We start from the raw sequence: 14,318 nt of genomic DNA, 5'->3' as shown, positions 1-14,318 counted from the left end.
ATCTCTTCGTCAAACCATCATCTACAACTGAAATATGAACGATTTTCCCCACACAAACCTGCAATCAACATCAGTTGAATACCCAATGCATCATTTGAAAACCAGCACCTCTAATGTTAAGCCTGCTAGTGTGTAAGCGTCAGTAGAAAGCCCACAGGTGGTACAAAAGCGAAAGAGAAGAAGTACAGCTCTCTGAGATGAGCTGGTTAAAGAAAGAATTGGGGAGTGTTAAGCAATTAGTAGAGCACAGAGAACAAGATGAAGAACAGCCTCCCACTTCATCCCTCCTATTGAAGCATTTCTGAAGCTTTCATCCCTAAGGACCCGCTTCCAAACCCAACACAATGTCTCCTGTCCAGAGCCGGGACTCTTTACCCAAGGCCTGGCGGAGACGAGAGCTCAGACGAGTGCTTACCTTTAATTCCGAACTTTGAATTGCGGCCAAACTTGAGGACGACCAGCATCAGGACAAAGCCGGTGAATGTGACGGCGGCGATTCCCACGACCACGTACACCTACAGGACGGAACAGAGCGTGTATAGACGGCATTCCCACACTCCCACACACATACACAGACACACTGAATATTAAACACCACAAAGACCGGGCCATTCTCATTAGCGTGCATGCTTAACGAAACACTCACAGCAACTCGGTCCTCAGGTGGCTCAAGAGGAGTGTCATCTGTGCCAAGAAAAAGAGTGACGATAAGGAAATGTCCACTTGATAGGAATGTGCTGTATATCATATCTTTTTTTTTTAAACTTTAATGAATGACACTCATTAGTGGTGTCGTACTATTTGTGTGTGAGTGTAGGTGTGTATTTTCACTGTACCTGTGGTAGGGTCTTGAAAGGATGCAAGGACCCCCAAAAAAAAAAAAAAAAAGGACATTGAAAAACGAAAAGGCAAAACATTTAATATGCACATACAGTACACAACACATCATATTCTATACACAAGATTGTATGTAGTTTTTCAGAGATAAAATACAATAACTCACCGTAGTAGAGTGAATCCGTGGCTGTCGTATCTTTGGGTTTGATGTGAAAAGAAAAATACTTTTTTTAGAAAATGCACCATGTTTATCCTCCACTATACACTATGTATTTCTGTTATGAAACTTAACCATGGTTTTACATGGCTGTTACATAGAACTGATACAGGAGACTCCTTCCAATAACTTGTAGTCATATCATGGTTAAAAATAAGCCTAGTTATCCTCAAGCACAATAGTAATGTCATCGCAGTGTAAAAAAACAGCTAATAAGAGGTACCACTCAAAAATGTTGGTAGTATCATGGTTCAAGGTTTCCTTCTATTCACTTCTCTGCTAACAGCAAATGTTATTTCAGTCAGTATTCAAAAGCTTCTAAGAAGTTTGTGTTGTAACATTACAAACACTGTGCTCACATCATGGCAGAATTACAGAAGCAATTGTACATGTCTTTATTAAACTTTTAATTATCCTTTTTTTCTGAAAGATTTTCTGAAGGTTCCAACTTGATCCTTTGTGGCATCACATTATAAATAATTTAAAAAAAAACCCACAATAACAGCGGCTTCTACAGTGAATTGTGTTGCAGCCTTGGCAAACTTTTGACAAGAGATTTTCTAAAATATATGAAGCGCTAGGAGTAGATTCTCTGCTTAATGAAAATTTCTACTGTGCAACAAATTGTAAAAAAAAAAAAATCTGCAACATTGTACAACTTGGCAAACTGTACATTATAGGAAATTCAGTAAGGTGATGTTCGTAAAACGTTTAGAAAACATCTTAAATGGATAGCAGGTTTAGGGTCTGACAGCACAATCCTGAGCACAGGAAGGTGAAATAATCTAAGTTGTTATACTATTAATGATGCTCAATATTGAGTCAACCTGGAAATTTGAATCGTTTTGACAGACGACTCACCATTCCACGGGTTGTGCATGAAGTGGGCGAATACAGCTTTGCGGTCGCTGCCGTAAGGGTTGCTGGCCAGCAGCGTGTACATGCCGTTGTTGATGTGTGTGGGGTTGTCGAGCTGCAGGCAGCCGTGATACTCGTGCTCGGAGTAATCGTGGATCCGGGTGCTGATGAAGGCCCCCTCAGTCAGAGGCTCACCCCGTAACAGCCAGTGCAGCTTCGGCTGTGGGTTGCCAGATACGCTGAACGGGATGCACCAGTGGTGGTCGGAGATGGCGTCCATCAGCTTGCTGATTGTCGGAGCAACTGGTACCAACATGCGAAAGAAACAGAACAAACGCTCTTATTTTTAAACATTTATTGCATTATTATGAAGTTTAACTTCCAGGAGGTTGTTGGGGCAGCCAATAAACGTGAAACACATTTTTGTAGAACATGGAAATGAATTCTTCAACTGTACTTTTAAATTAAGCTCTAAATCTGTAGTCCAGAAAGTGGACTAATTTTTCAGAGGGAAGGATTTCCAACTGATCGAGCATGGACACCAGAAACTCTTCTAGAAAGCATCAGTAACCAGAATTGCTTTTTACTGAATTACTCTAAAAGTCTGAAAGTTTAAAAAACTACATAAGAGCCTTTTGGTAAGGTTTGCATTCATGTTTTTTTCATGAGTGTGCCCAATTTTTTATATACGTTCAGGTTTTAAAATGTTTATTTAAACGTCTATTATAACTGAGTTTAATGTGAGTCTCAGAACAGAGACACATGTTGATTTACTTGTGTATAGTAATCACACAAAGGCTACAGATGCAGTGGATAGAGACTGATTGAAAAACACTGCAGTATCCCCTATAAGATTATTCATTTTAATTCTTAGGGTTTCACATTTTTTGCATCTGCAGTAAAACACTTGGGAACATGCTATTATAGGAAATGAATCAATGGGGTGATTTCTTTTCAGGAAGTACTAAAGCAAAGTGGCTCAGTGCTCAGTGCTCGCAGAACTGAAGTGTTCGCATGTGTGACACCTTCACAGAACCTTGTCCTCATTTTTAATAACCTCTATTTAGGATACTAAATAGAGCACTGTATCAGACCGATCGGCGATATCAGTATCGGTTTCGGCACATTCCTAATTATAAGCGCGACATTTTGAACTCACAGTGAATGTCGAGTTGCAGAGAGGCTTCACTCTCCCCTGCTGTGTTATCAGAGCTGCAAGTGATTTTGCATTCGTTATCCAGGGATGAGAGATCTCTGAGTCTGAGTATGGAGGACTGTCCCGAAGTCACAATCTGAGAGAGAGAGAGAGAGAGAGAGAGAGAGAGAGAGAGAAAGCGAGACATGAGGTACATGGAGACTGTAAATGCAACTTGCTAAAAATAAACAAAGATCAATTTGCAGACCGATAGCAAGGCTTGGATTACCTCATGGCTAGAATTGAGTGGGCAGGTGATCCAGTTGAGATCGGGCGTGGGCATCCCTGAGGCGTTACAAGTCAGTGTTATGTTTGAACCCGCCATCAGGGTGACGCTTTTAGGGTGGAGGCTGACTGTGGGGACAACTGTAGAGAAAAAAAAAAAGACAAATGATAAGAGACTATGTTCTACCACTAGTGACAAACTCATGTTCTGGAGAAATTACACAACAAATTCACAATAGTCACAACAGTACTGGTGATAAGCTGGTGAGTTGAATCAGGTTTTGTTTTGGCAGTAATGAAGAATACAGAGGCCTTGATGCATATGATCGGGAGACACCTTGGATGTCAGGATTGTCACTCTAGACCATCCTGATGTCCAAAGTGTCTCCTGACACTGCTACTAGGACTGTTTGGGACTTTCCAGATCTTTTCCAAGTTCCTCAGATGAAAATCTTTCCATCATCGAAGACAAATATCCTCCTCAAAGCCAATGATCTTTCAAAATCTCCACTGGAAACCATCAAGTAGCTGCATAATCTTTGTGAATATGTTGCACAGCACCTTCTTGACCTTGATCAAGCTGTGCACTAATGACACTTGACCTGTGCTGCAAGCCAGAGTGAATTAAAACAGCATGTTTGCATTAGTTATTGCCTATTTTTCTTCTCATTCTGGGAGAACACGGAAACAGACAGTATTTGGCCACAACCCAGAACATGCCCATGGAGGAGCGTCATTGCTAAATGTCTCTTTGTCTTTGTATTCTGGGGATTCTCTCTCTCTTTCCCTCTCTCTCTCTCACTCCCAGCCTTTCCCACCCTCCTTATGCTCTCTCAGTCACTTGTTCTCTCTTTCTCTGCCCCTTTAGGCTAGAATTGCTTAAAATAGACAGCTGTGGATCAATAAATATCAGGGTCTTTAGCCCCCAGTCTGAGGATTACAGCTGAATGAGACCCAGCTTGTCCAACAACCACATACTACATCAATGAAAGGAATGTCTACGAAGATTTTCGTATGAAATATTTTGCAACACATTTTGAATGTCTAGTACTATGTCAAGAGAACTGAACTCGTGTTTTCATCTTTAATTAGCTAGATCATTAGAAACAACATTTCGGTTGTACAGACACCGGTAGATTGACTTCCTAAGTACTCCAAGACACAAAAATGAGATATTTCACACAAAAATACTACTGAATATCGTGAGCATAAATGCTAGTTATTTCCATTTCATTCAAATGAGATCATGCTAACTGATCTTTGCTAGCTTTTAGAAAATTAGCATTGTGAGCAAGATAGCCCTTAAGCAACCATGTGTGACTTAAATACCAGTAGTCTGGGTTAGGCTTAGTCCCAAAAGCCATTGGACAGAATATCCTGGAAGATCTTGTGCTTGTTGATAATCACTTAGCTTCTCCTTATGTTTCTGCCTACACTCTTAAAAACAAATAAGAGTCTCTCAGGAGTTTTTGGATGGTTATTGGTTTTGGGTTATCTGAAACCATTTTGTGAATGGGAAATCCTCTATTCTATGGTTAGGTACACTGAACTGCTGGTCTCTCACAGGAACAAACCAAAGAGTTTGAAGGTTAAATAAAACTACTTAAGAGCAACTTTGGTAAGCTTTGGTTTCTTTCATGTCTATCTCATCGTACAATCTCTGTTGTTAGAGCATGCCAGGTGTAGCTTTGAGTTCATTATATCATTGACAGAATTCAACAACTGCCCTTAAACTTCCATTATAAGTGAGTTTAAAGTAAACAGATTTTCTGTTATTGTCTCAGTAAAGGACACGTGTGGAAATTCACATCTGAAACTGACTGAAAAACACTGCAGTATGCCTTCTAAGGTTATTCATTTTAATTAGCTAGGAAAATGTAGCTGATGATATGATAGTAAATTTGCAGAATTATGCATTAAAAAACCTAAATTAATTTTGAATAGCAGGAAGGAAAATGAAGGCAGGATGTAGTTTTCAGATTAATTTACAACAACAACAACAACAAAAATTAATAATAATATTAGAATATTGTCCACACAAACAAAACAGCAACCCAAAATTTATTTTTACATGATTCTAATAGAAATCCTTTAGTGTGATAGATTTAACTGTTTTACTAAGCGTGTACGTAGAGAAGTACTAATTGGTGTCCAATTAGCGCCATTTAGCAACCAAGTACTAAAATTTTACACCAATTTATGACAAAGTACTGACATTTAGCAAGCATTTAGCACTATTTCGTGGCCAAGTACTAACATTTGCAACCACTTAACACTTGACACACTATACAATGCTGAAATTTTTTTTTTTTCACTTTAATGAGCCCATTCTGGCTGTTATATAATTATGAATTCACAGCAGAAATGACCCCAGATTATAGATAGTACAGCACAGATGGCTGACTGACATTTCCACAGCTGAAAGAATTCGAGGCCAAAAAATTAAATGGTGGACAAGAGCTCCTTTTGTCCTGGGGCTCCAGATTATTTCTGATATTTTCCAATTAATTCATGATAATGTGACTTGACCAGTGTTATGTTCACAAAATGGTTTCATCACTAATCGAACATAAATTAATATTGAAAATACTCTTTGTGTACACAGTGTCTCAGTGGCCTTCAATGTTGCACCAAACTACAAAAATCGTTTGTAATGGCATAAAATATTGGTAATAAAACCTCCAGTAAGGACCTGATTAATGGTTACTTCATCTGTTGGTTTTATTTTGCCTGTATCACTTTCTACTTTCTGTGAAGCTTATATATAACATATAACATATATATCATTCCCATTATAGATAAGTTTAGATTTATTTTTGGAATGTTGTATGGAAACAATTCCAGATTAATTTATACATAAATGTAGCACCTACTTAACCTTGAAGGAATAGGAACGTTTTTTAACATACTCATAACATTCTTTCCAATCATGTACAGAAAATGTTTGGGGCAAATGACCCTAAATGCAAATGAATTTTCTGCGACTCTAAGCCCTGACCACCCTTCATTTTTTTTATAGAGGATTTATAATTTTATAATTTTACTGAGGAAGAGTAAATTCATATTCAATACATATTTAGTTGTCACTTTTTATTGCTGAACTCCTGAGCTTAACTGAAACGTCGCTTGTTTGAATGTGACTCCCAGTAACATTTTAGCACACAGATTCATCTTCATAATTACAGCAATACTCGTAATATTAATTAGTAAAATAAATGAATAAAACAAAAGAGGAGAGCGTAAGTTTCTCTTACAACCCCACTCGTAAATCACACAACCCTGCATGGGGACACGATCCTTCATTTGCGATCCTTCCTTGCATTACATGAGTATGAGTTATGAAGGAACTTCATATAGCACATTACTAGAGCTTTATGAAACATTTCTATTTTAAGTTCATAAAAATGCTTACAAGGAATCATTACCAACTTGCAAATAATTATAAGTGTGGTTAATAATCATTATGAATATGTGTTACCCTGAGATCTATAGTTTGATAGGATCAGAGTAAGAACCTGTAATTTAGATGGGTCCATTGGTTGAAAAAAAAAAAACCAACCTATCACTACAATGTAATTGCTACAAATCTGTTCCAGACTTGCATCTATCTTGAGCCACAGTCCAGTGGCATGTTAATGCACAATTCTGCACAAATCTCTTTATCTGTAACCGCACAGTTCACCGAAAACCTGGAATGCTCCTTAAATTAAAATGGAGTCGTACCACAGTTGGGCAGAGTGAGTTTGGACAGATGCCTCCTCTTCCCTCCTTCCTCCACACACATGAGCTCGGCTGCCTCGGACTCTTCGCCTCTCCCCTGCTTCAACCACATGTTCTCACACGAGCACTGCAGCGGGTTTCCAGACAACAGCCTGAAATACACCATCCATGTGAGGATCCAAGCATTTTATACACAAATAAACACATGCACAGACACTTTCATTTCACAAATATGAAGTGGCGGTCTGGGAAACCCCATCGGATGTCACTGCGGATAAATTCTGGAAAACAACTAAAATTGATCAAAATTGTTTTTTTCTGCCAATAATATACTTTGACATCTCTACTTTAGAAAAAGAAAAATGCATTTTACCAAAATTATGTGGAAAATATTTTTATTTAGGCTACTTTATAACCTTGCCTTGGCTTTCTGCCTGTAAAGATGTTGGGAAAAATGGAGCCAGTTTAACAAGCACAGTGGGAAAAACAGTCAGTCTGCCTAAAGATGTCTAGCTAATAGTGACTTCTGCACACAGTGAATTTTTCAAGTTGGTGGATAGCTATGTGCCAGAGCAAAATGGACATAAGCCTAATCAATTCAATTTGTAAGCAGATACCGGCTATCAAAATGTCCGCTACTCTTCTGTGCCATCACATCCTCATCAAAACAGAGAAGAGCACTTACAGAAGAGTTTTAAAACGCTTTAATGACCAAATGAAAAGACATTAATCACAAGAAATTTAGTCAACAGAACAGAACTGACTGAATGAATCGAATCACCACGAATCACTTTTACTTCAGGTGATGAGACAGAGACTGGTGTGGCTGATGCTGATCATCAAAGTGAGAAGTCATTTCCCGTTGCCAACTTCTAATTCTTCAAAATTCGCCAGTAATATCATATTCCCACAAGTAGATAAGTTTATAAATGTAAAGGTAGATGGAATGAAATCTTTAAATGCAATAACATGCGAGAACTTTACTTCTCATTGACATACATGATAAGGAGAAACATATTTTAGTGGTTTTCAGAACTATATTAATAGAGCATAAAATGTCACATCTAACCATGTGATGGGTTTTCCCAGAGCACCTCACAAATATCAGTGATATGACTCACAGGTATGAAATGTTCAGATGGTGAACGGTCTTCCAGGAGAGTGATGACAGATTGTTATCCTTCAGGTTCCTGCATATGACAGTTACAATCATCATTGCAACTACAAAATGACATGGAAGGATTACATTTAAAATCATTCATCATGATTTCATCCCTGGATTTCATTCCTGGGGTTTACTTCCTGGAGCTTGTTATGCCAGGTTTTTGCCCAGATACTCAAAAGTAGAACCACGTAATTATTAAACATGGTGATGAAAACATATCGCACTTACAGGTATTGCAGTTTGACGTTGTTCTGAAATGCCTGCCGCGACACGTACGTAAGCCTCGTGTTGGTCACTGTCCTGTTGGGGAAACCAACGATAAAGACAATGTCTATAATGTATAAACCTGAAGAATTGTAATCTCCTCCCTTCTGAACTACTTACAGATTTCTGAGGTTGCGGTAGAAGGTCAGGTCTTTATCATTGATGGAGGAGAAGCTGCTCTGGTTAGCAATATATCTGTCAATTAGACCAGAAAACAGATTTTACAAAGAAAAAACAAATGTGCATGGACAATTGAACAAAATACTACAATGCCATTGGCATCTCTAGACCTCAGTTATTTACACACGATGCAATGTTCCAGCTTCTTGAGGAATTCAAGCCTGATAGCATTAATGCTGCTCTAAATGCTAAACGGGCACGACTAGAACAACTTTTTTTACAATACAAATATTAGATATCTCTATTGTTAAAAATAATTCTGTAAACATACGGAAAAAACAGCCAAGAATAACTACAGGCAGTATGAAAACCATAACCCTAGGCCTATAATGTAAATGGTTTAACATGATCAAATATGTATTAACATGCTAAGTAGCTGGGCTTGAAAACATGCAAGTAACTTATTTTTTTTATTATTTAAATTTTTTCTTTTTTCTTTTTATTTTTAAATCTGGATAAACGTAGCCTGGTCTCTTCAACCGTCCAGTTTTGGTGAGCCTGGATTCATGCTCGTCACTGACAGGAGTGTAAGTGATGTGGTCTTCTGCTGTTGTAGTGCATCTGCCTCAAAGTGTGACATGTTCTGCGTTCTGAGATACTTTTCTGCTCACCACGGTTGTAAAGAGTGACTATTTGAGTTATCGTAGCCTCCCTGTCAGCTTAAACCAGTCTGGCCATTCTCTTCTGACCTCTGTCATCAGAGATACTGACAAATCAGCAAGGCATTTCTTCCCACAGAACTGCGTGAACTCAAGAGACTGCTGTGTGTGAAAATCCCAGGAGATCAGCAGTTTCTGAAAAACTCAAACCAGCCTGTTTCTGGCACCAACAACCATGTCAAAGTCACTGAGATCACGTTTTTTCCCATTCTGATATTTGATGTGAACATTAAATGCAGCTCTTGAGCTGTACATGCGTGTACATGAGGTGTACTTGCATTAAATGTTTATTAATATGGACTTTTTTATTTTATATATTTGTATTTCACTCCATCTTTTATTTTATCCTTGTGCTTTCCATTATTTTTTTTAAATTACATTAGTTTTATAATTGCATACATTTTATCATTTAAGTTTCATTACTTGATTGTACAGCACATTGACCTACCATGTGTATGAAAAATGTTTTATAAATAAAGCATTATCATTATTATTATATTATTACTATTATTATTATTTAAATGTAAGAATTTTCATTGTAATTGCATTTACAGAAGTATATAAGCTAATGATATTTATACTGTCATTAGATTTTACCTTGAAACTTTGCCCATATGTTTACAGGATTTTTACAGTGTGTTAAATATCCTCCTGCATTATGTTTCTTGATCATGTGAAAGCCTCGCTTTAATAAACACCCCTCATATAAATACTAATCAGAAGGATGCTTGATTAGGATGCTCACTGCACAACACTAGTAAACATTTAGTGATTGGTTTGCTCATTGCTAGGGTAAGTGTACGATCACTGACGTGATATATTGTGCATCAACTAAACCTCAGGCTTTTTGTGTGGTTTCCTTTGATACCCGGTCAACAAGGTCAACATGCCTTTGCTGTGCTTTTATGTTATTGCTAAATTTACCACCTGATTCTGTTTTACTGGATGAAATGTTAATCAAATAAGCAGGGAATTTTCTCTACTACTCAGTGCATCCTCCTTAAATTCACTGTCCTCAATCCAAGAACCAGCAGCGACATTAAGGCAATCCAAACAGTTTCTATTTGCATTCTTTATAAAGAACGGGAGCCAGACTGCATAGAATTGGAGCACAGAGCATACATGTTAAATAAAGGAATCGAATTGTCAATCCATCACCTTTTAAAAAAGAACTGATTTTCAGTTTTGCAGCCTTTGAAACCACGTCTGTTCCCTTTTTCTAAATTGAATGTATTCACTAGATCTTAGCATTTCATTCGCGATCACAGATTTTAAATTCAAACCTGCTTTTACAAGCTGAAATGGAAAGTGAATTTAGGCCTATATAATCACACACAAACAATGTGTATTGTGGAATTAACTATAATCACATGTATATGTTTAGGCTGCATGTAAATAAAGATTGAAGTTGATTCGACACATTTGGTGTTAATTCGACAGGTAAGTGTTTGAACACTGTGATACAGAGTTTATACAAAACCTACAGAATAATTACATTTTATACAGTGGAATGAACCAGAATCTTTATTTACATACAATCAACCATATGTGTGTGTGTGTGTGTGTGTGTGTGTATATATATATATATATATACACACACACACACACACACACATATTTATTTATTTATTATAGTTATATTATATTCATATCAATTTACTTTATATATATATATATATATATATATATATATATATATATATATATATATATATAATATTCACTTATACTTTATTTAACCTCAACCCAAACACATATAAGTGAATTATGAGTTTAACTATAATCAATCAAACATTATACATATACATATATATTTTTATATTTTTATTTTTACATATGTATATTTATATATGTTCATAATTCAGTTATATATGATTGGGTTGAATATAAATAAAGATTATGGTTTGTTACGGGTCATAATTCTAACACTGTAACATTGTACCATGCAATTACTCACTGCAAGTGTTTGAACACTGGTTCAAAATTGTAACAGTGAATTCAACACTGCAGGTAATAATTTCCAACACTGTAAAAGTTGTGTGTGTGTGTGTGTGTGTTTGAGTGTGTGTGAGCTGATACTACAGTGTTTCTGTTTCTGAAGCTTTCATGAGCAGTTGAATTTAAGCTCAGACATAGGCTTTACACTGGGTCTGTACAGTAAAAGAGTGGGCTTGAGTTGTGCAGCACATCCAACATTGTTGGTTGTTTGGGAGCAGCACTTTAACTACAACATGCCAACCAAAAAAAAAAAAAACTCTTTCACCTTCCTAAGCTGTCATAATAAACTGTTGCAATAATATCTTCTGCATATCTGTTTTCCAAAGCAATCAGATTCATTTAATCTGCAGTATCAGTAATGCAGAAATAAATGCACCTCATTTGTCACATGTCACACAGAAGCATGCACTGCATGTCTAACTGACTTTCATGTCAGCTTCCTTCCTCGTCCTTGATGATACACAGACAAGTGATGAATGAACACACGCTCGTGCTGAGTGCGGTTATGATGATGATGATGATGATGATGATTATTATTATTTTCCCCACATACCTCAGTGATGGTTAAGCTCAGGTATGTTTTGTAAGATAAGAAAGAAAAGCTGCGCGCTCACATGTCGGTGATGTTCTCCATCTCGGGCTCGCTGAGCGCAGGGAAAGCCGCAATGCCGCGCTCGGTGTCGGCGCAGTAAATTCTGAAGCCTGTGCACGTGCAGGCGGCGGGACACGACTCCGCGGGCCTCCACAGCGCGAGCGCCACAGCGGCGCACAGCAGCCGCCAGCCCGCCATGCCGAAACCGGAGCCCGGGCGCAGCAGGTTCATCCCCGCTTCTGCGACGCCAGATTTCTTGCGGATTGCCCTCACGCGCCACTTGTTGTCTGTCTGTGTGTGTGTGTGTGTGTGTATGCCTGTTTTTTTTTTTGTTGTTGTTGTTGTTTTTTAATCCTTTAAAAATCCTTTCCACGTTCCTGAAGTGCGTTTCTCTCGAGCTATTCCGTGTCTGGAATATTCTGACCTCCTGCAAGCTCGGAGCGCGCGCTGAGGTGCTCGCTTAGAGGATTACAGACGAAGCGTGAGGCGCGCGCGCGCGCGTGTCGGGAAGAAGCGCCGCTTGTCGGAGGAGCGGATGCGCGAGCGCGACGAAAAGGGGGCGGAGCGGAGGCGCGAGCGCGGAGGAGAGGCAGCGACCATCGTACACGCGAATGATGGATCCTGGAGCGTGCATTACGTAGTGGAAGGGAAAGACGCACGTCTTGAACCTGGTAAGAGCTGAGAAGAGGTTATGCAGAGCTGAAATGTGTAGAGCTGTGACGTATGCACATATCCTGTGCACTTAGAAAGTCAGCTGCACTGCTCATGTTTAAGACATTCACTCATTCACCTCCAGGATGAGCTTTATCCTGTCAGAGTCACAGTGCATGGATGCAGAGCTCATCCCGGGAACACTGGGGGTGAGGTGGGAAAAGCACGCCTGTCCATCACAGGGCAGCACATGCACCTTCACACACACCTTCACACACACCTTCACACAGTGGGGCAGTAGAGTAGCTCAGTGGTTGAGACGTTGGACTTCTGATCAGAAGGTTATGAGTTCAAATCCCAGCACTGCCAAGCTGCCACTGCTGGGCCCCTGAGCAAGGCCCTTAACTCTCAGTTATATAAATGAGATAATTGTAAGTTGCTCTGGATAAGTGCGTCTGCCAAATGCCGTAAATGTAAACAGAGTCCATCTGCCATGTGTTTGGACAGTTGGAGGAAACCAGGCAACCCAGATGAAACCCACATGGACACAGGAAGAACACGCAATTCCACACAGACAGGATCAGAGACGGTGGAGCTGTGACACAGCACCTTCATGCCACTCTTCGTTTAGGATATGTTCAAGTTAAAACCTGCGCATTTTTAAGCATGAGCATGAGTAGATACTCATGTTCATTTTCACTGTCATGGTTTGGCTCCACGTGCCCCTTTAGAGCCTAATATTGTATAGATCTTGGAAGCTGACAAAAGTGTTTGAGTTTGAATTTCATATTTTATTTTATATAGATGTCATAATGCATAATTTTTTTCTGTGGCATATCAGTGTAATGAATCTACATGTGATTTTTCTGTTTTGAAATTCCTAGGGGTAAGATTTCTCTTTAAAAACATACCTTTCTAAATCTCAGGTGAGATTAAAAAAAATAATAATCAAAACCTAAATACAAATCTTAAAAATTCTAATCTTAAAAAATACAGATTTTATGTAAATTAGGCTGAAGGTGGCATATCCAGGATTCCCAGGGAAAGAAGCTGCTTTCAGAGCGGTCAAACACATAAGTTTTCGTATTCTACTCAAACACTTCTTTTCCTACAGACTAGTTCGGCTGTGCTAGTGTTAGCTTGCTGGCAATCGTTAGCAGCTAACAGCCAAAACTTATTAACTCTTAACTGATTATCTTCTGTTTCGACTTCCCTGAAATCTAATCCACGTCTTTTCGTTTCACTTCCTGAACGTGATCGTGGCAGATTACTCTGATTGGCCAAATTCTGAGCGTGTCCACTCTGAAAGCGTCTAATCCTAGATGCTTCGCTTTGGGCCTAATTTCCATCAAATCTATAGTTTTGAGATTTGTATTTAACTTTCTGATTTTAATGACATGTTTTTGAAGGCAAGTTCAAAACAAAGAAAAAAACACTGACAAAAAGGTCAATTTATTAAATACACCACAGAAAAAAAAATGTATTGAACGTGCCACGTAGTACAGTATATAATTCAAATATAGTAAATTCATTTTCAAATTCCAAAGCTTGGAGCATCCCCTTCCCTGCTCATTTTAGGGTTTTCCCTGCACTAACACACCGCATCAGCTGATTAACAGGACTTCCTGAATTGAAGTGGATGTATTAGAGCAGGGAAGACAATAAAATGTGTGGAACAGCAGGTCTTCCAGGATCAGAGCTGGGAACATTCGCCTTAGAGAGAAGTTCATCAGACTGATCAACTTTATCCTATAATG

At 38.6% G+C, this 14,318-nt stretch overlaps 1 protein-coding gene across 2 annotated transcripts in view; it reads right to left on the bottom strand.

Annotated features, from left to right (window-relative positions):
• Window positions 1-12,539, bottom strand: part of ntrk2a (neurotrophic tyrosine kinase, receptor, type 2a) — a 51,794-nt gene extending 39,255 nt beyond the window's left edge. Inside the window, exons 1-12 of one of the 2 annotated variants that reach the window (XM_026925653.3) lie at window positions 11,933-12,539; window positions 8,602-8,676; window positions 8,446-8,517; window positions 8,174-8,242; window positions 7,056-7,204; window positions 3,337-3,473; window positions 3,072-3,204; window positions 1,916-2,215; window positions 1,004-1,033; window positions 837-848; window positions 647-684; window positions 416-515 (exon numbers count right to left, since the gene is read on the bottom strand). In XM_026925653.3, the coding sequence (XP_026781454.1) occupies window positions 416-515; window positions 647-684; window positions 837-848; window positions 1,004-1,033; window positions 1,916-2,215; window positions 3,072-3,204; window positions 3,337-3,473; window positions 7,056-7,204; window positions 8,174-8,242; window positions 8,446-8,517; window positions 8,602-8,676; window positions 11,933-12,141 (1,324 nt within the window). In that variant the 5' untranslated portion in view covers window positions 12,142-12,539. The remainder of the gene's footprint in view (window positions 1-415; window positions 516-646; window positions 685-836; window positions 849-1,003; window positions 1,034-1,915; window positions 2,216-3,071; window positions 3,205-3,336; window positions 3,474-7,055; window positions 7,205-8,173; window positions 8,243-8,445; window positions 8,518-8,601; window positions 8,677-11,932) is intronic. The other variant, XM_026925655.3, reaches the window with a different exon arrangement.
• Window positions 12,540-14,318: the final 1,779 nt, after the last annotated feature.

Source organism: Pangasianodon hypophthalmus, chromosome 8, assembly GCF_027358585.1.
Source record: "Pangasianodon hypophthalmus isolate fPanHyp1 chromosome 8, fPanHyp1.pri, whole genome shotgun sequence".
Lineage (NCBI taxonomy): Eukaryota > Metazoa > Chordata > Actinopteri > Siluriformes > Pangasiidae > Pangasianodon > Pangasianodon hypophthalmus.
The sequence above is the reverse complement of the archived record's forward strand: the minus strand, read 5'-3'. Positions and strand labels throughout refer to the sequence as shown.